This window comes from Cryptomeria japonica, chromosome 10, assembly GCF_030272615.1.
Source record: "Cryptomeria japonica chromosome 10, Sugi_1.0, whole genome shotgun sequence".
In the NCBI taxonomy this organism is placed as follows: Eukaryota; Viridiplantae; Streptophyta; class Pinopsida; order Cupressales; family Cupressaceae; genus Cryptomeria; species Cryptomeria japonica.
This window is the reverse complement of record NC_081414.1, coordinates 41,955,416-41,982,833: the sequence shown is the minus strand read 5'-3', so window position 1 is coordinate 41,982,833 and position 27,418 is coordinate 41,955,416. Positions and strand designations below refer to the sequence as shown.

The following is a 27,418-nucleotide window of genomic DNA, read 5'->3' as shown; positions in this document are numbered from 1 at the left end:
GATAGGAAAGAGAGATTGACTGACTTGGATTAAATTACAGCAATCAAAGAGTAGAAACTAAGGAATCGTTGAGAATAAAAAGGACAAGCCCAAAAACATTGATAAAAGAACTAGAAGGGCGAAGCTAAAATAAATAAAGCTGGAGAATACTGAACCTTCAAAAGATAACTCATGTGGAAAGAACTGTCAAAGCCTGTTGCACCTGTGCACGAAGTTCAAACCCATAGTTTGAAAATGCTGTATTTCTCATAGAAGAAACATGAGCTTCAAGCTGTTTTCTCAGAAAATATTGAAAAAGTAAAAGGGGCTCCAAGCTTTCAGTTCCAAAAGAATTTCCACTCACAAGAACAAGAACTCTAGTTAAAAATATTTAATGATGGATAACAGCACAAGTCAACCTCAAGCCCCAAAAAGTAAAGAAAACATATATCTCTTTGTTTGCAAAGAAAACTAGTATTGATCTAATCATATCTAGTTATCAATAACATAATTATAAAAACCAGGAAAGAAGATTGTCAAAATTATGAATCCTAGACTTCCTACGAGTTGTATCAAAGTCATACTTCCTATGATTTGTACCAAAATCATATATTTAAATAGCCTACAGAATTTTCATTATTAAATAAAATATGCAGCTGATTACATCTCAACCCTCGAGATCCTTTAATGTGACATACAAGGACGGTAACAGACCAGTAGTTTCAACTTGCCTTTCATCACAGGCCCCTTCAAAAGAATTCATGCACATTCTGAAGGCAACAAAAATACTATCTTAAACAACCTTGGTCATAAACGATATTTTCATTCAACCAGACTCATAAAATGCTTTATGATTTCGATATAGATAAAAATGGGTTTTGAGAGAGCTCAGACCCCTTAGTTTAAATATCACTGTAAGATAATTTTTGTGCCCAACAAAAACACAGTTAGGAAGTGGAAAATATGGAAGAAAACATCTGAAATCTTGAGATGCTGGCAGCTAGTGCCTCTGTACAGATATTACAAATCTTGGCATGCTCTCAACATATGCCCATTGGATCAGTTACAAAGAAAAGGCCCTACTCATATCAAGCTCTTAAGAGTCATCCTGCATGTAGTAATTCAAAATAAATTACAGCTCCTGGTACCTGGCTGACATGGCCTTTGCACAAGTAAATAACTTCAAGTTCAAAGTTAACTTGCTGCTCTATCTTGAGGCATCAGGGTTTGCAAGAGCTTCAGATTCTGCCTTTGCCATTGGATCATTATTTTCTTCTGGTTCTTCAACTTCTCCTTCACGTTCTTCGGTTAACTTTTTCCTCTCTTCTTCCCCAGCTTTACGAGCAATGGCCTGTTGTTCAACCTGTAGCCGTTGCATTTCCTCTTCCTGCTGTTGTCTCTCAAACCACGTGTCTGCATCAGCCCAAACTGCAAAACACAATCCAATCACATGGTGAGCTTCACCACCCTAAGATCATTTGAGCCCAAGTTGAAGACACTAACCTAAGATGTTTAAATTTTGTCTCATGCAAAAAAGTCAAAATAAGTGACATTAAAACCACCTGGTCCATCCCAAACATAATCAAACTAGCCCAAACACAGTGACTGCAAATAGGTTAGGGGAGGGTCAAATTTGATGGCAAACAGATTGAAACATTTTCCAAAAATATAGATGCCAAAATTGGCTGAAAATCTTCGGCAAGAAAAGCACCAAACATGAATTTTGATATGGAGAACTGATTGAATACCAACATTGGCTTGGCTTCAAACCTTATTTCATTTGTAAGTCATGACAAAACAGAAATATTAGCTTGAACCTATCTCCCAGCTATAAATGAGATATGCTACATTGCCATATAAGCTTCACTCTCCACTTTGAACAACTAGTTTCAAGGCTTTAACCAGTACAGATGAAGATGAACTAACTGGTTCCCGTTTCTTGACCATTTCGATGCCCTCACCAAATGAACCTCTGTCTATTTATACTAGACTAGACCAATACAGAAAAGCAGGGTTTTTTTGGTCTATGTAGAGTCTCACTTTTTTTGTACATTTTACAATAAAGTCATAAACATTGCAAAATACTGCAATTAATTATGATTATAGTCAGAAAACTGATTAAGAATTGTTGCCAGTATGTCACAGATTTCGGTGAATTTGATCCATGAAATTTGAAGTCCAGCAAATTTTTAAAAACCCAAAAAACTTGTCTCAGTTCGTCCTAAAATACATACGGTAAAATGGTTAACAGTTTTTTTAATCAAAAATGTAATTCAAAAACACATTTTTAACCAGATTTTTCAGATAAAAAATGCAGGCTTCATTGACAAATTAGCTGCCAGCATCAATGAGTTTTTCTATTCACCAACCCTGTATCCATTCATGACAGGTTGGGGAACTCACTTGAAATCTGCGAGTTACAGGGCACACTACAAGAAGATTTCATTTTATTTTTCATTTGTTTATGGTTTGTTTATGGTTTATTCATTAATCTTTATTTTTGTTTTCGTTCTTTAAAAATTAAATTTAACATATAAAAAATGAATCAACATTGTTTTAATGTTCGGAATATTAAAATTTAATATCTGAAAATATTTAAGTTAGATTATTAGTTATCAATATATTAAATTGAATATATTTAGTGTTTGTCTTCGGACATGTAGTGTCGCGGTTAAAACACTTCGTTGGTAAAGCGGCCACCAAGGTTCAAACCCCTGCTGGGCCATTGTGCTCACAGGACTTGTGTCTTCGCTGGGCCGTTGTGCTCGCGGGTTTGAACAAGTGAAGTGTGGGGATGAGGTCCCCCGATTGTGGCCTCACCGGTTCATAGCTTCGGGTCAAAAGCGTTTCATGTGGAGCCGGAGGGCGTGTCATGCCAGCGTCGCCGGTCACGCTAAAAAGTTTACCAGACATTTATATATATATATATATATATATATAGTGTTTAAATAATTTGCTATATATATATATAGTGTTTAAATAATTTGCTATTATTAATAATAAAGTCCTTTGACTATTGTATGACCATAATTAAAATTGTTATACAATATAATTTTCTATGACGACTTGAAATTAATAATTGACCTTATTAAATTGTAATTAGTGTTCATTATTTACTATTATTTTTAAATATTTTTTTTTGATGATTTATTAATAATATATTAAATTGAATATATTTAGTAATTATAATATTTAAATTAAAAATTTAGACATTTTTATATTTTAATATTATTAAATTTACGTAAGGCAAACTTAATAACAAATATTTTTTTGAAATTTTTCCCTTGCCAAACTTCATCTGAATTTTATTGTTGCTGAACACAAACTCGAACTCAAACCTTGTGACATAGGTTGCCAACATGTGGGCTTTTAATCCACTGTGCCATTGTATGCAGCTAACTAGAGCATAGCATAATAGCACAGTCATTTGTCAGTCAGCTAAGTGTGCACACACAGTTGTAATCTAGTGAGCTGGTGCATGTGCACACTTCACTCTTCTAAGACTCAGTAACTAAGACATGCACATGCAGACTTGAGTCATTTACGTTGGGACGAGATACCTGTAAAACCCCACTATTGTAATCTTTGTAAGAATGAATGAATGAAAGCACAAAAGTTCTCCCAATTTGTCTATTGCATGTCCTTTGTTAAGATTAGTATTGCATGATCTTAAATAATTTGAGCCTACAGTTACATCTGTCAATCAATTCCCTAGAGATGATGTGGCAAGAGATTGGGAGGTGTGCACAATTGCATGGCATGCCAAAGATGTGACCAACAAAGTCCACTAGATACAGTTGTTTGCAGCCACATTCAATGGCCATGCATAGGATTGGTACTCATGCTACAAATCTGATGGAATGAAAACTAATCTGGGGGACCTGAGGTCCAAATTCCTTGCCGACCCAGAGATGTCACATTGCAACATCAACACCCTTGAGAACATCAAGCAAACATGTCAACGAGTCAATACACAGATATGTCAACAGTTCAAGGTGCTCATCTCCAATACCCCGCAGAAAATTGATGATGTGATTACAAAAAGAATGGCTCATAGGCAGCAAGACCACACATATTCAAAGGGAGCTAGTGCAGTGTATATTGCCTACTCACAAAGCAGCTATTAAGATGCTCTATGGCTTAAAGTGTTGGGCAAACCACAATCTTATGGTCCAACAACACAGTTGTTAGAGAAGAATATACAAATGGTTGTACATATGGAACAACTTGGAAGACAAACAAAATTGAAAGAGCCCTCTAATGCATTGGGTTTCAAAGTGAAGGTTGCATGGTGACCAATTGCATGACGGTGAAAGCTTAGGACATAGGCATCACCTTGTTTCCTTCAACACCACATATCCCTCACTATGCCATTTGCCATGATTCTCATGAATATCAACATGCACATTTCTCCAAAACTTGAAGGGTGCCTCTGTAAATAATTAGTGTGATGTCTGTCAAAGTGCCACACATGACACTAATTCCTACAAAATTGTACAAACATTGGATGAAAATTGTAGCAAGTCATGACTACTAGCACCCAATCTCAACCTGAACAACACACTACACCATAATATCAAGGTCAAGGCTTTCGACTACCTGAGTATGGGGGAGGATGAAATGGAGGATGAGTCAGTGTTCATGCTCGACAAGTCACTAGCTATAGCTGCATGGAACTAGCCATACTTCTCACAAGTGCATCAAATTGCCCTCTCAAGATTTCTCATATAGAACACAAAATGGAGGAGTGCAACACACCTGGAATCATGGAAAAAGCCTAATTAGACGATTTTCAAGGACTACTACATTATTTCTTCAGAGAAACCTATGCAAGTATTGACCCAAGGTGGCATGTGAGAGAAAGATAAGAAGAATTCACACCGGCAAGACACATGTACATTTTCACGTACAATACAACTGACTTCCCCAAAGGAAAAGACTGGTTAAGCCATGGACAGCATCAAACCCTTGAGGCTAGACAAATATCACTAGCTTTACCAATATGTTGTGGATATGCTTCATATAACTCAACATGAGGTTTTTAAGGAACAAGTAGAACGTGACATGCTGAACATGGATTATGCTATTTTGAATTACTGTCATGGAGGTGGTCTTTCCAAATTTGAAATTCTGTTGGAAAATTTGGTGACATAGGATGATTTTCATTAGCCCCATGCCAATATGTGCACAAGAAACAAAATGTGCAAAAACAATGTGCATCCTCAAACCCAAGTACAATATGGAGCTTCTATTACCTTTGGAATGGAATGAATTTGAGTTGCACAATGTATTGGTTGACACAAGTACAAAGATTAATGTGCTTACCAAAGTTGCATGGGATGCCATGGATCAACATGCATTATGCCCATCATGTCTTATACATGACCAACAACACCAAGGAAAGGCCATTCGAACTAATGCAAGATGTGCACATCAACAAGAATGAGGTCATCTTCCAAGTTGACTTTAAAGTAATTGAAATGGCAGATATGACCAGGAATCCTACGCTATTGGGCAAACCATTTTGCTTTCAAACAAAAGTTGACGTGAGATTCTCATACCACATGATGAGCCTCAAAAATAAGGAGCAACATGTGATCATTCAACAACAAAATTCACAATTCCTTGTATGTGGCAATGGCCCACATTGAAGATTACGGCCTTGAAGACATCTCCCACATCACAAAAAGCACAATTTGAATCAACCCAATTTGACCTAGTTTTAAAGGCATTCTTCAATAAGATACTGCACTAGAACCTAATTCTGATGTATACATGGAACATAGTTAGCGGGTGATTATGAGATCCCTAGGAAATCATGTGTAAACACACCCTTGAACCCAAAAGTCACCCTTCAACTCCCAACTCACACAGCCAAAACCATGTGAATATCAAAGAAAAAGCATGCTACCACCTGTTGTGAGGTATTCACACATCGCCCCATTGCAAATGGGGACCCCCCACTTTTGCTTTCTCGGTTGTGTTAAGAGTCTTTGCTATTAGTCTTTGCATTGAAGGGATAGAGTTTCTCAAGTATCTAGACGATCATCATGTCAGGTTGGTCTCCTGAGTGGAGTGAAGTAAGTCATCAAGTAAGTTGCAAGAATGATTTATGGGTGAAAAACTTGAGGATTGAACAAATTAAACAAGTCATGCTAAGCTAGGTGAAAGAGTCAAGTCAAGAGTCAATCATGAGGTCACCTACATTGCCTCAATTTGAGGATCAAGCTTTCATTAAAAGGTGTCATTGGACTGAAATTCGCCTAAATGCATTGATCCATACCTTGCTTAGACCCTGGAGCGAATTTGTGATATAGGTCCCGTCCTTCCGAAGGTCACACAGCGAATTTCCAATATAGGTGTTCTTAGGGGGCCGAATTGATGATGCTTTCACATGGAGAGATTGAAAAACTTAAGGCTCAAACTTAAGATGAAGTGAAGAGGGAGTGGTGAGTTTCATGTCCTTGTGGTGAATCGCCAAATCTTGTCATTTAGGTCTTGTCCTTAGGGGGGTCATAGAGCGAATTTTACACATCTTGACCTTGTCCTTGGAAAGAACGGTGAGCGAATTACACTACAAGTCTTGTCCTTACTAAGGTCGTAGAGCAAAATCCTCATCAAAAGAATGGGGCGAGCTTGTTCACTTAATCATAAATCTTGCATCAACTTGGAACAAATGCATCTTTTAGACCTTGTCCTTAGGGTGTGTCTTGGAGCGATCTGTTTTAGGGCCTGTCCTCATCAAGGACATAGAGTGAATTATGTTTTGAAGCTTGTCCTTACCAAGGTCATAGGGCGAATTCACTTTTGAGGCTTGTCCTTAGAAGGGTTTTAGAGCGAAATGTACAATATAGGTCCTGTCCTCACCAAGGACATAGAGCGAACTACATTGAAAGTCTTGTCCTTAGGCCGGTCATAGAGCGAATTTGATCATTATGGGGCCTGTCCTTGGAAACGACATGGAGCGAACTGCTTGTTTTAACCTTGATCGCCCAAATAGCATGAAGCAAATTAATGAGAGCATGCCTTACAAAGGTAAGCAAACGAATTTTGATTTAGGTCATGTCCTTAGCAAGGACAAAGGGTGAATTTCATCTTAGGAGTCTTGTCCTCTCAAAGGACAGTGAGCGAACTTTATTATAGGTCCTATCCTTGGGAAGGACAGTGAGCGAATTCATGATATAGGTTCTGTCCTTGGGACGGTCAGAGAGCGAATTGTGATATAGGTCTTGTCCCTGCCAAGGACGATGAGCGAGCTTCATATAGGTCCTGTCCTTGAGAAGGACAATGAGCGAATTTATGGTATAGGTCATGTCCCTAGCAAGGACATAGAGCGAAGTGCACTTCATGAGTTGACACAATGGAGCGAAGTTCATATGATGTTTTCAAAATTAACTAATGCATAACCTTAGCGCCTAAAACAAATTCAAAATCAATCTAGAGGTAAGTCGGCCAAGGTAAGTTTTGATCTAATTTAATTCATGACAAAGTCGGCCTTAGGGTAAAAGACACATCCATTCACCTTAGGCGCCTATAGAGGTAAGTTCTGAATCCTCATTTCAACATCACTTCAAATTAAAACATCCCTGATTAGCAGAATCAAGAGCAGAACAGCGAATTTTAGTCATCAGCAATTAGTAAATTCTAAGTTCAAGACAGTGAAGTATATTGGAGAAGAAGAATCCAATCATTAGCAAGAAGAATTTACCAAACAGGCAGCAACTCCAATCATTGGTGACAGAAAAAGTCACAAAAGAAGAAGCGAATACACCTAGAAGACAACAAATTTGCTTCAACCAAGGAGTGACCCCTTCTATAGATACTCTTGTTAAACCTACAAATCACATGAAATCACATAATTACATCGAACTAGGAGGTTATCATATAAGGGATATTATATGTATTTGATGCTTGCTTATTTGTTTTGTAGGAGATGAAGAAAGAAATCAAGGAGATCATATTGAAGGAGGATTGAAACAAGCCACTCCAGGATCAAATTTCAACATCAAGGTTGAAATACAAGGAAGATACACTCAAGGGAACTTCATAAGACAGACACAAGAAGGTGATTATACAAGAAGCACTCACTTAGACAAAGACATGAACCACAACACCAACTTTCACAACACCAAGGAGTCATAGAGAAGGAATGCCAAAGGAGAAAGGTAGTGGTGACATCAAGAGTTCATTCTAAGGTACATTAATACTTCAAAACCAAGATCTATACCTTGCACTTCCATCATTGAAAACCTCAAGAGTAGAACAGTTAATCGTCAGAAGATCATCATCATCGCAAAAGCTAGATAATGTTGAGTATCAAGAAATATTCCTTCATGATGATCTATCAAGTCTACGAAGTGCAAGTTAAAGGTGGCATCCTAGTTGTCATTCCAATCACTACTCCACCAATCCAAGGGGTCCATATCAGCACGTCCAAGTTCAATGAATCAAGCTCATATATGAAGGCACAAACTCCGAGGCACCTACCCTTATTATCTATTGGTTATGCTAAAGTGTTGCAATTATTTCATTGGCCAAATTGAGTTTGTTGTAACAAACCCTAATTAGGGTTTTCATTGTAAAATCTTGGCCATTGATGGAGAAACAATCCTGGCCATTCATTGTAAATAAGCTCTCTATATAAAGCTCAAGCTCTTCATTTGTAAAGGTTAATAGTCAATGGTTAATAGTGAATTGTGTTGGCTTCATGATGATGTTATGATGTAATAGGTTGATTGATGACTTGTTTTGTGTTGTCATTGATGGCAACCATATCTGAGTCATTTAGTCCAACCGGTAGTGGAGTCAATTAAATAGTGAACCAGTAAACAGGACAGCAAATTGGTAAACAGAGACAGTGCTATGATCAAGCGACCAGTACGGAAGATCGGTGAAGAGTTAGATATTGCGGTTTGGTATGCATGTTCATGACATTGGTAGGAGTCTATGACTGGAACCGCATCAGCAGATTCGATGGTATGAGCAAGTTATGATGTACTGAGCAGTCAATCAAGAAGAATAGTTAACCGGTAGAGCAAAGACACTTAGATCAGTAAACCAGTGGACTTAATGCTTTATTTTTGTTTGTGGCTGACATAAGTAAAGCGTGTTGAGCAAGATTGACCAAATACATTGAACCTAGGAAATTGTTCCAAGGTTGTTTGCCGACTTAGCAGAGCTGTTTATAAAAGGATGAATATTGTGTGATGGTGTATCAAATGAAGGATCTAGAATGAGGATTTGATTGTGCGGTGGAAGGTGAAGCTCTGTATTGATGTTTAGTAGGTGTTAGTTGCAGAACTGAAGTGGATCTAATCAGGCACAGAGGTGCTATACGCAGATCAACTACTTGTTGTTTCCTAACAGTTGCAGCAGTCTAAATCCCTTAACCGGCTAGGTCCTAACAGGCCTGAATGTGTAAATCCCTTAACCGGGTAGCTCATTAATTTGAGTTTAAATCCTCTAGCGAGGTTACTCCTAACAGGGTAAAGCTCCTAACAGGGCTAAGTTGTAAATCCCTTGACCGGGTGACTCCTAACAGGGTTTGCTCTTAATCGGGCATTATTGTAAAGCTCCTAACCAAGCTAGGCTTTAACAGGGCGCATTCCGAAAGAGTGCAAATTTTGTGGGTACCAATTCCCACCGTGGTTTTTCCCATTTGGGTTTCCACGTGAAAAATATTGTGTCATGTGGTGCATGTTTTATTGGGTGTTAGCTTATGTGATTATTTTCCTTGAATGCTTGTTAAGTTTCAAGTTGATAAAAGTGGTGATCAGATTTGTGTTGTTGTTTTTGCTTGCACTGATTCACACCCCCCCCCCCCAGTGCCTTATAAGTTTATCAAATAGAATAGTGAGTAGCTAATAATTAGTGAGTAAGAATAGAATAGAGGATAGAATAGAAGTAGATTAGAAGAGGGAAGAATTGTTGGTATGACTTGTAAATGAGATACTCTTTTCATTGAAGTTATGGTGAAATTTGTTATTTCAACAAGCCTCATGGTTCTACTTCTCAATTTATTTTCATGTTGATTAGATTAAATGGAAGAAATTGTTGAATGAATTTGTCTAGAATTTGTTTTGTCCATACCACTAGCCTCTTGATGATTGTAAGTGTGCCTTGTGTGGTCAACTAGAGTGATATGAGCTTAACTTCGAATCGTTATACGTCCATTGCTTATGCATTAACTTGAGTGGTGATCAATGTTGATGGTAATGATTTGAACATCTTTGAAACATCCTTAGAAGATTGCATTGAGCTTGTGTCAAATTGTTCAGTTTGATGGTGAGACCTTGCCCAGTAGGATTCCAGCTAATCATTCAACTATCTTCTTACATTCTAGGTCTTAGAATAGACTCTCTCAACCCTTTCCTTTTGCCATTTTTTCAAACTCGAGCTAGTTTAGGACAAACAGCATCACCATATAGCAACATCAGATGATCGAGTTCCAGCAAATCAAGCATTCAGGCTCAAACGTAAATCCCCTTGTGATTCCAGCATAATCACATCATAATCACATCAACCAACGGAGCTTATCCATACGTAGTGACCCTACATTCATGAACCTTGGAGTCTTCTCAAGTGATCCTTAAGCTAATCTTCACCATTTGAGAGATTTTGTTCAAGAGAGGATAAGATACTTTTTAGTATTTTATTTTGTGTTCACATGTGCATAAAAAACACATCAACACCACTAACCCAAGCAAACCAAAGCATGTGTGCCTACTTTACCTCATACTACTTTAGTGAGGCTAAAAGCCCTATCAACTATTGCACCTCCATGTAGCAAGTCTTCTCTAAGGAACCCACTCGCCTCACTACTATTCCCCTCCAACACACTTTTAACCGATGGTGGGCAGCTCGAAAATATTCCATCAGAACTTGGGCTGTCTTTTGTGCTACTTTTCTCAGCCAGTCCATCATGCACAACACACATTAGTCGCTCTACTATATTGGTAGAACATTTTAAAAGTTTCATATTGCAACCTATGAGTGGCATATGGAGATCTTTGTCACCAAACATCCTTCACATTTATGGATCCACAATTTTTCTACTACCTTGGGTGGTTTCACATTCCTTTGGTATGAGCAAAAGGAATTTTGCTAAGAGATCTTGTGTTGGGATTAGCTTAAGAGTGACTAGCTGCATATTCAGTTTCAATGACCCAACCCAAGGATTGACTGGGTTCTCAAAAACCTTTAAGTGTTTTTCAATAACTGACCAAAGTATATGTTTGTTATTTGTTCATTGATCAACAGCAACAACTTGGGGAACAAGTTAACATTTTTCACCACGCAGACCAGCAAAGACACGTCAGCATCTACATTAACTTTTGCACCCTTCATGAAGCCTGCTTCATTGATCTCTTCCATAAACCTTTCACAAAGGAGATCTTTGAAAGGATTGTCGGTAGGGAGGTTCACACCTTCACGGAAGGTTTCTCAAGATACTACCACGTGAAGATACAAGACAAAGATAAGGCCAAGACACAGATGAATGGGGCAACTTCGCCTAAGGTCATGCCATTGGTCTCAAAAATGCACCAACAATATTTGCATGCATCATAGTAAGCACCTTTAAAGACTTCATTCATGAGTTTTTGCAAGTATACCTTGATGATTGGATGGCATAAGGCATGGTAACCAACCATATCAATGCCTTACACCTCAGGTTTTACCATTGTCATTAGTTCAGCACAACCTTAAAAAGTGCACCTTTGTGACACCTTTACACAACTTGTTGGGGCACATCATTTGCAAAGAAGGAATGCCCCTGGACCTACTAAAGTGGTCATTATTCTCCAATGGGACATTCTAAATAGTGTACAGGATCATATAAGTTATTACCATAAGTTCATTAAGAGCTATGTGTGCATCTTTGAGCAATGTGCTACTAGAGGACTTGCTAAATAAGGAAGAACCATTCATCTTGTAATGTCCCCTTTCCATTAATTCATCCTACAACATCCCATAAGCCTATGCCTTTATTTTTCCCAATGGACTGGAGAAAAATTCTCCTAAACGAGTGTCTTAAGGTCATGGAAAATCATCAATAACAAATAAATCATATTTAATGACATTTTCTATTTAGTTTTTTCCATCAGTTTCTAACAGAACATTGTAGGAGTTATAAAGTGACTTTTCAAAGAGAGCAATTATGCTGTCAAAATGTAGATGCTAAAATATGGTGGCATTTAGGCTTGAATAGCATCTGCTATTCTGGGAATGCAACCACTTTATGGGAGCACTGGGATTTTGGCCCTTCTTTGTGCTATAAAATGAGGTGTTTGGCTATTAGAAGATTCTCCCATTTTGCTGTTATATTTATGCATTAGTGTTCTGTATCTGAATTGGAGACATCCCTTGAATCTCCTAGAGGACAAAACCCCTTGGCTCCATTCAGCAGTCTCATCGAAGGTGTACAATTGTGCTGAAGATATTCTCTTTCTTCATTTTTGCCAAGTGTTAGGTGATCTGTTACAACTGTCTACAATACACAGTGAATCAATTTTGGAGAACTATTTGCAGATCATCACATGTCTTGCAGGTTTAGCATGATAATATGCTGTCATTTATCCATGTAACCCACTTTTATGACATCAATAAAAATAGTATTTCAGTGTGGTGTTGTTGTGACCTTTTCACACATCGCCCCATTGCTAACGGGGACCCCCTCTTTGCCAGCTTCCTGCGTTGTTAGGTTAGGGTTTGGGCTGCTTAGTGGGCAATTTTGCGTTTCCCGTGCCCGAGTCTCGGAGTTTTGATCATGCCTAGTGCCATCTAGGGTTTTTGAAGTGTTAGAATCAAGTTGCAAAAGATGATATTTTTAATGATCCTAAGTTTTGCTAAGTGTTAGACCATTTGAACGTTAACGTGTTTTTAAACACGCGCATCAAGTGATTTTAAAGTGCCAAGATATTCACACACCTTTTGGAGTTGTTTTCTCGCTCCTAAGATAATATTTAAGTTGGTTACGCACTTTATTCCAACATTTTCCTAGCGTTTCGCTCATATTTTTGGAAAATTAGTATAAGTCCAGTCAAATTCAAAGTCGCTGAGTGATTTTGAGTGGTTAAAATGATAAAATCCTAAGGGTAATTCATATTCCAAGGGTTAAAGGGTCAAAATCCATGCTAGAGGTGATTTTCCCCTCACATTCCAGACTACCCAACCCATTCCCCCACTCAAAATCCATACTACACATGGGTTTCCCCTGGAATCTATACTGGCTACTAATTTCCCCCACTGTTTATCCACAACTAGAGCGATTTTCCCCTAGAAATGCTAAAATTTGGCTAAGTGTCAGGATTTATCCAGATTGCCATCGAATTTCCCCTGGGAGTGTGGACTAGAGTGCAAGGATAATTCCATGCCTGGGTCGATTTTCCACCAGGATTTTGTGACAACTAAGTGAGGATTTTTGTCCGGATTTTTATCCAGACAGGGATCGATTTTCCACTGGGAGCATTATGAAGAGTTTTGAGTCCGGATTTTCATCCAGACTAAGGTCGAATTTCCACCAGGGAGGTTTTTTTTCAAGTTAAGTGAGTTTTGAGTGTGGATTTTTGTCCAGACACATATCAAATTTCCCCTGGGGGGTGATTTTTGCAAAATGAGTGCATTTTTGTCTGGATTTTTGTCCAAACTCACATCGAATTTCCCCTGGGAGGGTTTTTATGTGCATTTTGATGAAATTGAGCATGGATTTTTGTCCAAACATGGGTCGAATTTCCCCTATGGGGCAAATTTAGACACTTGAGTGATTTTTGAAGGGATTTTTCAACCCCAACCTATAGCGATTTTCCCTTGGAGGCTTTATTTTGGATTTAAATTGCAATATTTTAATAAATAAGCCCCATTTTAATTGCTTTTAAATAATTATTAAATGATTATTTAAAATTTAAAAGCAAATTAAATAACTTGCAATAATCATTAAATGTTTGAACCTTCTAGAAGCAAGTTAGGGTTTCACCAAGCAAGTATTCATACAAGTGTTTTATCCCACATTGCTTGTGTGGTGAAAGTGAAAGATGAAAGCAAGTATATGAGAGGAAATTCAGCATTATTTTATTATTATTTCTGCCAGGTGTCTCCATGAAAGTGATTTTTCTCCAAGTTGGGCGATTTTTTTAGCAAGGCATTTTTGTGAAGTGTGGGATTGAAGATTTATTTTCCTCCATTTTTTCCAGATTGCTGATCTATTCCTCTTGGCTACCATTAAAGACCAATTTCAGATTTTCGATTTTGCTAAGTTTGGCGATTTTTTCCAAATTTGGCATTTTTTGGTGAAAGTTGGCAAATTCATGTTTGGAGACTTGGGCGATTTTTGCTTGCTGTTCAGACCTTCATTGCTACAGATTGCTGCCATTAACAACATTTTTCAGAATTCTGAAAATTTCGATTTTTGCTAAGGAAGGCAAATTTTTGTGTTTGGGGTATCCAACCCCAACTTGGGCGATTTTTCCAAATTGTTGCCATCCTCCATTGCTGCAGATCAAGGCTGCCATTGGCATCAAATTTTCAGAATTCCATTTTTGGCGCTAGACTTGGGAAAATATCAATTTTGCTTGGGAGGTGTTTTAGTGCCATGTTTTGATGATTTTCATGCATGTTTGGTGGTTGCCATCACTTCCAGCCTGCTGATTCGCTTCAGATTTGAGGTTTGCTTCAGATTTTGACCTCCATTAATGGCTGCCATTAATTTTCAGACTTAAGTTTTTATTGCCCAGCCAATTCCAACTTAAACATTTAGCATTTGGAGGTGTTTTATGGAGTTTTCTGTGCATTTTTTAGACCATTTTATCGCTGTTGCAGGTCTGAAACTCCATTGTTAGGCGGTTGTCCTCGGAAATTTTCATTTCCAGCCACCTAACCAATTTTGGCGGATTTGCTTGGGGCTGTTTCCTTAGCAATTTTTCATCATTTTCAGGGATTTAAACCACTTTGCAAGGTGCTAGTAAGTCTGAAGTATTCAATTTTCAAGCTTGTCCTCAGAAAACTAAATTTTACCAGCCATACTTACATTCCAGAAAATGATTGTTTTCATCAATAAAACTGATTTTTATTGATTTTATGCACATTTTGAAGATTACAACATGTTTTGAAAGTCTGATTTTTCAGGTAGTCTTCAGAATTTTGACCTCCATTTTTTACTGCAGAAGGTGTCTTCAGACATTCATTGTGTGAAAACACAACCTTTCACACCTTTCCTAAGTCATCATCAATCCAGTATACTCCTTTGCATTCTTTGCTTGCATATTTTCTAGGCGTAAGGAGGTATTAAATGAATTTTATGGAAGGCTTCCATGCCTTAGTGTTGTCACACTTTGAGCGTAATTGCTAAAACTTACCAAGTGTATGGATTATTTTCCTGACTCCATGCTCTAAACTAGCTAAATCTCTAGAAAGTTAGGAATTTTATTACAAGTATTTATTTTTATCCTAGGACTAACTTCCAGCTTCGTACAGGTGTGATGTCAAAATCAGAATACAAGGAAAGGAAAGAGTTGCTGAAGACGTTGGAGACTGGATTTTATCCAGAGTTTAAGATTTCATCCAGATGGAAGGAGATCACTGATACCAACATGCATTTCCTAGACTTCGACCAGAAGCAGCATCGGATGTTCGGATCCAGAGATCAGGTTCCTTCTCCAGCATATGCGAATATTATGAAGAGTGGCATTTTCCATGCCGCTAGGTTTTCACAATCCATACAGTGCAGTGAGTTGATCCTAGAATGTGCACGATGTTACGATCCGCTCACAAAAATGATCAAGAGTCCCAAGGGTGTTGTCATCGCCTACCTTGCTGAGGATGCCATTGCTGAAGTGTTCGAAATTCCACGCAGTACAGACATGAAGGATGTGACCAAGGAAGATTATGCAGACAGATACACAAAGAAGATGGGTGTATGCAAGAGTTTAATTAATAAAGAGTGGATGATTGAACCTAGGAATCATCATTCCAAGGCTCCCAAGACACTTATGTGCATAGATTTTAAGGAGGAATATAGTGATTTGATATTCCTACTTAACAGAGTGATGGGGATGCTGCAGGGAGCAATATTTCATGGATGGATGTTCTACTTCATACAGGATTGTCTTAGAGGAACACTACTGAATTGGTCCAAGATCATAAGTGACAACCTGGATTTCCAACTGAGAAATGTAGAGCGGTCCAAGTCATTCGCCATGACTTCCTACCTGGTGTACCTGCTTGCACGATTTGTTTCATACAGAGGATTAATATGCAAAGATGAAGTCGGAAATGGGCAAGGACAATTTAAGAGTTATGAATGCTACCCCCAGTTGAGTATGCACAGAATTGAAGACTACAAGAGAGTGAATGATGCAATCACTATGTACATCACACGGATGCTGCAGGGCGGAATCCACAGAAGATTGTCCAAGAAGGCAACAGAGTTAATAGAGAAATATGGATCGTGGTATATACAGTTTCCCACTTTCACATACCTCAGGATTCATGGGTTTCAATTTGAACCCTACAGACTTCCTAGGTATCCTATCGACAGAATGATATTGTTGGAAGTGGTAAGACAGCTTCTAGAGTTTGATGTTATCCAGAGAGAGAAGCACAGGATAGGAATGACATTCCCTATTTCAGTTGGGAAGACATCAGAGGTCTGCCAATCCGCCATAGCTGCCAACACTGCAAGTGAGGAGATTGCATTCTACAGATTTGCTACCTACAAGAAAACAGAAAGATTCAATCCAGACAAGAAGGTCGGAAGGATCAGAGGAGAGAAGTTCACTCATAAGGTTGACATAGAGGATTATTGGGCTAACTTAATGGACGAACAAGCAGTGAAGAGAAGAATGTGGTCCAGAATGTCAGTGGATTTCATGAGGAAGTGTGGACTTTTCCTCATTCTTGATCAGGTATTAGATGATAGAGATCATACACACCCACATTATGAGAATGAAATGAAGAAGGCAATCCTATTGCCAAATTGGTCAGAGTCAGAGGAGATTGACCTGAATGTATTGATGAGAGAGGTCTTGAATTTACCCCGCACATGGGTAGATATGCAGATGAACAGATTAGTTGACATGGGTGTTCCCTTCACTTATGAAAGGATGAAGCCGGAAGAGTCTACTTCCGAGGATGATCAGAGGACTGTCAGTGATGTCAGGATCCATGCAAACGAAGAGAGTCAAGCTCCCAAGAGAAGGAAGAACACGCCTGGAGAAGTCAAGGCTAGAGGGAAGAAGATTGAGGATGTGAAGAAGAAACAGAAGACTGTCATTCCTCCACTTATCATTCCTTCACCCCCTCCCAGTGTCTCATCAATCGAAGTGATTGAAGTAACAGAACAAAATAAGGAGACTCAGCAGTGTTCCAACACAATGATACTACCAGAGAATATTCAGGAGTTCCATGCCACAGCGACATCTGCACCTCCTGATGAGAATAATGATCAGCCGGAATCCCCTACTGTCCTTTTGGAAGTTAGCTTGGGAAATGAAGTATATGATTGGACTAAGGATAATCCTGATGATAATGAGGATGTTATCTCGGCATTGAAAGGACTGGATCGAGAAGTACGTCTTGATGATGGTATGGAAATGGCCGCTATTCCTGAATGGCTGAGGAGAAGCATGGAAAAAAGTAAACAAATGATAGAGGTACAGCCTATTGATGATATTGATGACTACCTAGCTAGGAGTGCTAAGAAGAAGGAGCCCAAGAGAGCGGAGATTTTGTCGCACATAGCTAGAGATGAGACAGGAATGCGGATTGCGCAGATTGTTGTTCCTAGAGCCGACGTGACAGCGGACACTGCTACTCCCATGGATTTCCAGATCACTTCAGTCGCCCTTGGTCGTCCATCCGCAGGGCAGGAATTTCAGGAGATTGGTGACAACCTCCAAGCAATCAATGCAAAGTTAGACAGCAATTGCGGAGAATGAAAGGTACAAAGAAGAAAATATTAGACTCAGAGAGTATATTGCAGGGACAAGGTGTGGAGATCCCACCCTTATTTCCCCTATTGCAGTTGACCATGGAATACATTCACACTGCGAGGTAGCGAGAGGTACACACTCAGAGGTAGAAAAGTGGATTGAAAGCACAAGGAAGCAGGCAGATGATTTCCTTACTCAGTTTGTTCAAGCATATGATAAGACAACAACGCTTGTATTCAAAATCCAGTATTTGGAGGGAGGTTGGGAAGAATTCCGGCCTATCCAAGAAAAGACTATTCCACGCCTCTTGGCATTGAAGAAGGTTCCTAATTCCACCTTGGTCAGCGAGAACATTGTGCACGATGGAGACATATATAATTTCCATGGCTGGTATTGTGCATTAGCCTTGAAGAAATCAGCTTATGAGAACGCCCAATCGAGTTGTATGGAGATGGAAGGATTAATTCAAGACATTCAGATGAAGATCCTTGCCTCGATTGAAGAATTATTGGGTGTTGATGTTAGTGATGCTAGTGGTTTACACTTAGCCGAATTAAGAGACAAAATAAAATTTATGTATTTTTGTCAGTTGGACTCTTTGAAGAAGAGTCAGATTGATGACTTGGTCTCTTTGTTGATTCATGTTCATAATTCGCAGAAGCTCATGCCTGAATGGGAGAACACTTTGAATGCTTGCTCGGATTCATTGGATGTGATTGATTTACAGCAGGATACCTTGCCTAGCATTTCCATGGAGGAGTTAGATTCAGTATTGGCTAGATTCTTGGAGTATGCTAGGAGAGAGAGAGAGATGCAGGAAGGAATCTTCTAGAAGATTCCCTATAGGATGACTAGGTATCTTTTCATTGGGCCATATGTTGGTGGCGCCATTTTTGATGTAACCCTAATTAGGGCAATTCTAGGGTTTTGTTGGCATCATCTCGACCGCTGATCTTAGATCAATTTGGGCCATCCATTTTGTAAGAGACTCTATATATGCCCCTTTGTCTCTCATTTGTAGGGGAGAGTTTTTGTAGAATCGTTGGTATATGCTACAGCTATTTGAATCCGAATCATTGTTCAATTGTTGGTGATTTTGTTCTTCAAGTGTTGTATTTGCATTCATGGTTCTCAATTCCTCCAAGTTAGATTAGAATTTAGATTAGAATTTATTTTCATGTACGTTAGATTGAGTGGAAGATTTGTTGAATTTATTTGTGTGAAATCCTTAGTCCATACCACTAGCCTCTTGCCGCTGGTAAGTGTGCCTTGTGTGGTCAACTGGAGTTTGAGTAAGCATAACTTCAACTGTTATGCGTTCGTTGACAAGCATCAACTTGGATGGTGTCTACGTTTGATGGTAATAGTCTGAAAATCATTAAGTATACCTTAGATGATTGCACTAAGCTTGTGTCAATACCTGATTGTGAGACCTTGCCTGGTTTGATTCCACTAAGTCCATTCATCATTTCCTACATTCCTAGGATTAAATAGATTTCCTGAACCCTATTCTTTTTTCCCCTTTTTTAGTAAGAAGTAAATCCAGAGCCATATTGATAAATCTTAAGTTGTCAACACACCTATTCCGCATCATTCATGATAATCCAAACATTTGCGTAAGTCCCCAAGTGAAACACAGCAATTCACATCAACCACTGAACTTACCCACTCGTCAAGACCTAACATGTAGAAACCTTGGAATCATTTTAGTTGATCTCATTCTTAGCATATGAGGTGATTTTGTTCAAGAGAGGGTAAATTACTTTGGTAATTTATTCTGTATCGTTATGTGCATAAAAAACACATCAACAGGTGTATTGTTTAATAAAACAAGTGCAGTTAATTATACAATTTTTGTAGAGGTTATCATACATCTGGACAACACCACATCAATAAGCTTTTGATACATTTTAAAAGAAGCTTGCAACCACACAAACAATACAACTCCCTAACTGAAGTGTGTATTTCCATGTACATTTAGATACTTTTGTTACCGCCATTGGAGCTGCTCTAGCACAACTGGTTGAAGGGAACTTGGACCATCCAATATATTTTGCAAGCAAAAAGCAGAATGCAACCACACAACTGAGTACAAAACCTTGGCAATGGTCTACACCCTACATTTTGGCAATACCCATTGGTCACACTATAAACAGAACATCGTCAAAGAAAACAAGTACAAACTTACGCAATTGCTTGTTGAATGCATGATTCATGCATGACTGAAAAATAGCAAGTGCATTGGTCAACCCCAATGGGATGACCGAGAATTCATAATGATCAGTGGCATCTGAATGTTGTTTTGAGGACCCTCTTGTCTAACCTTGATATGATGATACCCCAAACAAAGATCAATCTTCGAGAAGTAGACTGCCCCCATGTAGCTCATCAATCTTCGGAATGGAGTACCTGTTCTTGATTGTTTTCTTGTTCAGAGATCTGTAGTCAATGCACATACACATGGTTCCATCCTTCTTTATACCCAGCACCACTGAAGAAGCAAATGGATTGGAAACTAGACATGACATGCCCCATATCAAGAAGCTCTTTGATTGCCTTTTCAATCTCTTCCATATGTCTTTTTGGATGGCAATAAAGAATGGCTATATGGGTTTGGCATCCTCCTTGAGCTCAATAACATGCTTGAAACCTCTATCAGGCGGCCTATCAAAAAGAATATCACCAAATACTAAACTATGCTTATCCAATAGTGACTGTATATCAACATGATAATGTTTTTCACCATTGGTAGAAATCTTGGTCGAAACAAAACATCATGTTGCTTGTGCAACCTCACCATGTCTGAAAATGGCCTCCATCTTCTTTGTTGTGACTACTTTTAGTGCTCCATTAGACATGACCTGAAAAACAACCTCCTTTCCATCCACTTTGAATTTCGATTCTATTGTTTGAACGTTTTTTTGAATATTTTCCAAGTGAATGTAGCCACTGAAGTCCCAAAACAATATCTATCTCGCCAATCCAAAAACATAGAAGTCAGCAGTCACTCTATGAATACCCAACATAAGATTCATCTAAAATATTTTCTCTGTGCAAGCCACGGTGAATTCATCTGCAACCAAGATAGTATATGTTGCATTATGTGCAATAAGTTGTCATTGATGTCAACCTATAATATAATGTATGTCAACTCTTTGTATATTTGTATAGAGATGGATTGATGTAGTTGAAGAGATAGAGAAATGGTTTGGCAGCAACATGATTGAGAGAGATGGTTTGACACAAATGAAGACATGGGATCAGCATGTTTGAGGACAAGCAAAGCAGTCCGGATGAGTCAGAATAATTGGGAAGCAGTCCCGAAGACCAATACATACTGTATGATGATATCATAAATGTTGTCTGGATGGGTCAGCATGGTTAAGAAATGGTCCAGATGCCCAAAGTAGTATGTTTGATAATAGTAAGACAGTCCAGAAGTACGGTATGTATCAGCTGCACCATGGTCAAGTTAGTAGCACATTGTTCATGCTTTGAATGATCAAATTGATTGGTTTCTGCATGTTTCAAGGAGTTAGATGAATATCAGTTGAGCCTCTGTTCATACTTTTGTATTTAAGAAAATCTGCCTAAGGCATAAACAGTACATCTCCTAAAGACAGAATCTTTGTTATTTGGCCCACATTCCTCCACACTGCAAAATTCGGTCTTGTGGTCTAGAGTTAAGATTGTTAGTTACCAGGGAGGTTATTTCCAGGTTTTCATGTCATAACATCATCTACAGTAAAATTTAAGATTGACTGTTCTACGGATTGCACTACAACAAAGTAAAGTGTCTCAGAAGCTTACTAGAATGCTCCACATTCCTCCGGATTGATAGATATGACTGCAGATTTGAGGAAATGTTCAATAAGGCTTAAAGGTTAATCCATGCAAGTTTCAGATGATTTGGTGTACTGCAATGCGGTATCCCAAGTATTGACGTGTTGCAGTCAGTCCGGGATGCTTTGTTTTCATCGGTTTAATATGTTTCTCTACTTGCACCAGCACATAATGATCAGATGCTTCAGAAGAAAGCTGTAGGGATACTGTGCATAGACTATAATACACATATCTTTATCCGCATGGTGTTCTTGGTCTTTCCCTGGTGGCACAAGGGTGTACAGTTAATAGTTTTGGTGAAGTAGTTGTTGCATCAACAGTCTTGTTTCCTTCACTTGCAGTTTGATCCTAATCAATAATATTTGCTTTGGAGGATGTGTTATAATGTTTTTGGGCCCAGTTATGCTTTGGGTTAATCCAAAACTCATTATATTTCATGATGCATGTGTTTAGGGCCCACTGGTAGAATGTTATATGCTTTTGATTAAAAGCTATCTTGGAGCCAACCTAGTTGGGGTTTTGCGATGTTGCAGAGGATATATATACAAGATCAAATCATTTTGTGTTTAGTATCAATTCAGCCAAAAGGAGTAAGTGAGCAAAAAAGGGACTGCAACATCCGCATATGACAGATGCAAGTTCATGTTTCTCATTCATTGTAATGACATATTGTATATAGGGAGAAGTGATCTTCCTTTGGGCATTGCCATAAAACATTTCTTCAGGGATTAGTTGCTTCCTTGGGTTGCAGCCCTAAAACAATGTTGTAATACTTGTTCATATATTGTGAGATAACTCTCACCGTGGTTTTTCCCTTATTGGGTTTTCCACATAAAAAAATTTGGTGTCCTTGTGTGGAATGTTGTGGTGCATGGTTTCCTTTCAGATCTTCTTTTTGGCAAATCTGATTTGATGTTTAATTTGCAAATGGAATTGTTTAAATTTAAGTGAATACTGATTCACACCCCCCCCCTCAGTATTTTGGTGTGTTCAATAGCAAATCCCTCAAAATCCTCTACCTCAAGGCCTCTCTTCAGCACTAGACCCCTATCAAAGAAATTGTGGGTTGTCCCACAATCAATCAGAATAGTAACTCGCTGGCCCTGTAAAACTCCTCTAACTCTGAATGAGTGATATCTAGGTGTTGCGGGATGTCCCATAATCAATCAGAATAGTAACTCGCTGCCCCTGTAAAACTCCTCTAACTCTGAATGAGTGATATCTAGGTGTACTTGATAGGGTGGCAATGGTTGCCGCTCCTAAAGTTCCTCTGCTCACTTGTTCCTTGGGTTCACCTCTTTCCTCATCTTTTTCTCCTTCACTGTCTAAAATACACTCGATATAGTGCACTTTACCTCTTCCTAAGCACTTGTGTCTTGGCTCCCATGGCTCTTTGCATGAAAAAATATCTTTTTCCTTTGCAACTCAATTTTTACTTCATCTATCATGCTTGTTTTCTTAGGCCAATCTTTATGGAAAGGATTATTATCCTTCCTCAGTGGGAATGACTTAAGCTAAAATTTGTTTTTGGGTGCAGAGAACTACATGTTTCTAGCCCTCTCTATAGCATCTTATAATGGAGGTAGAGCAAATGCTTTTACCCATCCTCAAAGTGGTTCAATCAATCCTTCAATAAAAAGAACAAACGGACTCCTATTCGATACATTGAAAACCATCATTAAAAGTCTCTAAAATTTGAATGCATGGCTATCAACTGAGCCACTCTACTTCAATTGTGCCAACTCTCTAAATTGCAGCTCTAGATTCTTTTATCAAATCTATAGTCAAGCTCTGGCTAAAATCATCATATGAATTAATGAGATCATGTCCCAAGGTTACCATTCCATGATACCACCACTTGTGAGCCTTTCCATCCAAATGAAAGGTGGCATACTTTATTATCTCATTTTCAATCAAAGGATTGAATTGAAAGCAGGTATCAAGTTTTAACACCCATGCACATGCAATGCATTTTCCCAAACCATCAAAAGTGGATATGGACAATTTTCCCACTTCACTTTGCAATTCTTGATTTTGGCATCTTTCTCTCCTAAATCTATTTCTCATCTTGGGCTGGAAAAATCAGCCAATGACATGGTAGCGTGAAACTCATCCGCCAAAAATTGATATTCATGCAAATAATCCACAAAACCTTCACCCATCATTATGATGTCCGTCATTACCAATTTGTTGCTCATCCCAAATATGTGGGCATGAAAGGTATTGATACTATTCCACTAGCTCCTCTAGTGTTGGGTATGTTGTTGTTTCGATTATTTTTAGTGTCACTACCTTCCCCACGATTACCATTTTTTACCTGATCACCCATGTTCATGTTCAGATTTTGCATCATTTGAGCTAACAATTGAGTCAACTACTGCTGCCCTCTAGCAAAGTCATTCAAAATCTGTTGCATGCTATTGTCTTCGTGAGGATCTTTCTCTCATCCATGATTCCTTCTTCCACCTGTCCCTCAATTGGAAATTATGCAGTAGGTACTCCTTCTGGGCTTCTTGGAGGATTAAATGGTCTTCTTCTCAAATAATACCTATTTGTCCCCTCACTATGCCGCATGAATTTATTCAACTACCCTGCAGACTGGAAGGATTGTGACCACTGTAATTGCTTACCAATAAATCTTTAACACGCTACAATTTTTTTGATTTAATTTGCAGGCATTTCGTCAAACAAGTTGATGGAATACATAACCATTCAAATTTATGAGTTTAATATTTAGGAACAGCTGCCAAACGTCTTTCAAGTAACAGAAATATTCAAAACAAGTGTCCAAATGATTTTTAAAGGCAGTAATGGGAACACACTTGTACGTTCAGGGTTGATCTAAGTCTAAAGTGCATCCTAATTTGTAGTTCAAGCCTAACTCAAGTATAATGGTTACAACGCAGACTTAAAAATCTTATATGCATGCAAAGTTGTGGTTTAACTTCACAAAATATGAATCTCCAAGATTACATTTTAGGGAAAAACATAGATTTTGGGCACAAATGAAAGTAGAATTGTAACAGTGCAGTTGTGATGCAATGGTAATGGGACACACAGTAGGTGTGTTATCTAAGCTAAAAGTCCAAATACACCCCACTGCACTACAGTAGAGTCCATAAATCCTGCCCAAATATGGCAAGTTTATGCTTGAACAAATATTTTGGCAGCATTATACCCATGTGTTTAAAAATCTTGAGCATGTGTTCGACCAATATGTTAAGATTAGTGATATTAACCTTACAATAGTATGACTATGTCTTTTAATCTTATTTGTTTATTAGTCATTTTATTATTTTTTGTGACTCCAAGATTTCCTACATAAGGAGAAACATTTTTTATAATTGAATATTATTTTCTAAACACTTGGAATATTCTTTACAAGGTGACATCGAGTGGGGAAGTTTAATTAGGCCGATGATAGCACCTTCAAACACTTCACATAAAGTGGAAGAGAACTTCACTATTTATAGTAGTGTAAGAAATATCTATCATAGTGTAAGAGGTGTAATACATCATCTTGGACTGTGTAAAAAGTGGACAATCTTTGTCTTGAAGCTTCTAGAAAGATGCTTGTAACTCTCTAACACCTATGAGATATCTTTTGCATGTAGACCACTTGGCTCATGGTTTAGTCCATGGTATTGAAAACCATTTATGATTTATTGTATTACTTTTGGCTATATTGGACCTTTAAGTAGGAGGAAAATAAATTGTTTTGTAGGTTGAAAAAGTCAAGAAGTACAGTAAAAATTTAAAGAGAAGTTATGTTACTCTATTGAAAGATTAGAACATGCTTTGGATATCTTGTGTAATGATTTGCATCTCTTGTTTGGTTATTTTCATTTCCATCTACGATTTATCACTATCATGCAATTGGATGCTTCCAATTTGTGACTTTCACTTGTAAGCTATATCATGTTTCTATAGAATATCCAGCGCCATCACAATGACCATTATTAACAAAACACGTTCCAAGCATACCCGCACAGTACACCTCATTTAGGCAACGTGTAACCTCACCTGAAGAGAATTCCGACTTACAACACGCTCGCCAATGTTCGATTCTACATAAATTCTAAATTAGAGATAACAGATTTTGCACAATAGATACCCTCAAATCTTTGACACTAAGCGGAAGAGACCAATTCTCAATGTAGTCAATGAGAACGTATTACCGGCTATCCCATTTAGAAATAAGGAAACAAAGCTCACGCTACAGAAAAACCCCAAAAATTCCGTAGGAAACCAAAAACAAAAGGGAAAAATAACTTACTAGGTTGAGAAGCCCAGCCTTGTTCACCTCCCTTGATCCTAATGGGTTGGGCATAGTTAACAGTCAAAACTCTGCCATAGAGCTCGGCATTGTTCATGTTGTCCATGGCGGCGGCGGCGTCATCCTTGTCGAGGAATGTCACAAAGCCGAACGAGCGGTGCTTCTGAGTGGCTTGATCCAGTGGAGTGGTCACATCCTTAATGTCTCCAAATGGTATAAACGCCGCATGAAGAATCGCCTCGTTCACATTCTCCTCCAGCCCACCTGCCATTACGATTACATCGACACTTTAAGCCACTGGAACTAACCCATTGTAACGAAACCCATAATCTTGAAGGGAAAAAAAGGGAGAACTTGGAAATATGCTAACCAACATAGAGAGTGTTTTTCTGATGCGGAGCAGCCATCGTAAATCTACCTAATGAGATGGTCTTTCCGTTTTTCTGCAAGAATTGCTGTTATACCTATTCGTCAAGAGAAACCGCTGGACAATACTACACAGTACCCTTTCTACTAGCCGAATTATTTGAGCGGGGATTTGTTCCCAACAAAATCATTTATGTATTAGTTAGTCAGGGGAGTCAAAAATTAAAATAGGTTGATTAAGTTTCTCATAAGTACAAAGTAAGCATTTAATAATTAAAAAGGTTGATTGAGTTTTTTAATGTATATATAAAAAGTTATTTTAAAATATGTAAATTATTTTATCTGTTATTTAATTAGATAATAGTATTATATAATTTTATTTTATTTTTAATAGATAATCTCTATCAAGGGGTAACACTCTTTATATTAAAAGATTAAAAATGTTTACATAAATGTTTGAGTATAATATTCTATAATTCAAATTTATGGGATCTAATGGTGAGCCAACCTTTTGTAATTTTAGATAAGCATTCGATCTGAGTAGGGGAGAACAAATCTCCATAATGATTTATATAGTAATTGAATGTCTGCAGAATTTTTCTCTCGATACCTTCCTTGAAAAGTTGCAAATCCTATGTCACGACTTTCTTCTTCTTTACCATGTTCGCATTGAAGATGTTTGCAATCATGCCCACTAGTGGGTTCTTCTCAATGGTCGATAGTGCATTTCTTATTACCTCTTGTTTCTCAAGCTTCACTAAATTATGGATCAGGTTGTGTCCCCAAGTCTTCTAACTTTGGAGCTAGACCATATCTGATAGACTCGACCATCATGTCGATGGCCTATTGACCATTTCATGGACCCAATCAATGAGAAGTACTTTCCTATTTCATGCTACTTTTGTTGTGTTAAATATCAACTACATAGTTGGACAATCCTTTCTCTGGACCCTCAATCCATGACTACATCAAGTGACCTTGCAAGCGTTTTTCAACGCAATGTTGACAGTGAGGTAGTTGCAACCTTATC

General features: G+C 38.2%; 1 protein-coding gene across 1 annotated transcript; it reads right to left on the bottom strand.

The window, feature by feature from the left end:
- Positions 1 to 817: 817 nt before the first annotated feature.
- Positions 818 to 26,561, bottom strand: LOC131048825 (uncharacterized). The gene is made up of 3 exons (XM_057982900.1): positions 26,393 to 26,561; positions 26,023 to 26,286; positions 818 to 1,407 (listed from the first exon to the last, which is right to left on the bottom strand). The coding sequence occupies exons 1-3, from the start codon at positions 26,427 to 26,429 to the stop codon at positions 1,187 to 1,189; spliced, it is 522 nt and encodes a 173-aa protein (XP_057838883.1). The 5' UTR covers positions 26,430 to 26,561; the 3' UTR covers positions 818 to 1,186.
- Between the last annotated feature and the right edge of the window lie 857 nt (positions 26,562 to 27,418).

Bases quoted from the DNA above. Each gene is read 5' to 3' on its own strand.
- LOC131048825 (XM_057982900.1), bottom strand. From the start codon at position 26,429: ATGGCTGCTCCGCATCAGAAAAACACTCTCTATGTTG. The intron at 26,287-26,392 runs GTTAGCATATTT...TCGTAATGGCAG, and splicing joins GAAAAACACTCTCTATGTTG to GTGGGCTGGAGGAGAATGTG. The intron at 1,408-26,022 runs GTAAGTTATTTT...TGTGTTTTGCAG, and splicing joins AGGCTGGGCTTCTCAACCTA to TTTGGGCTGATGCAGACACG.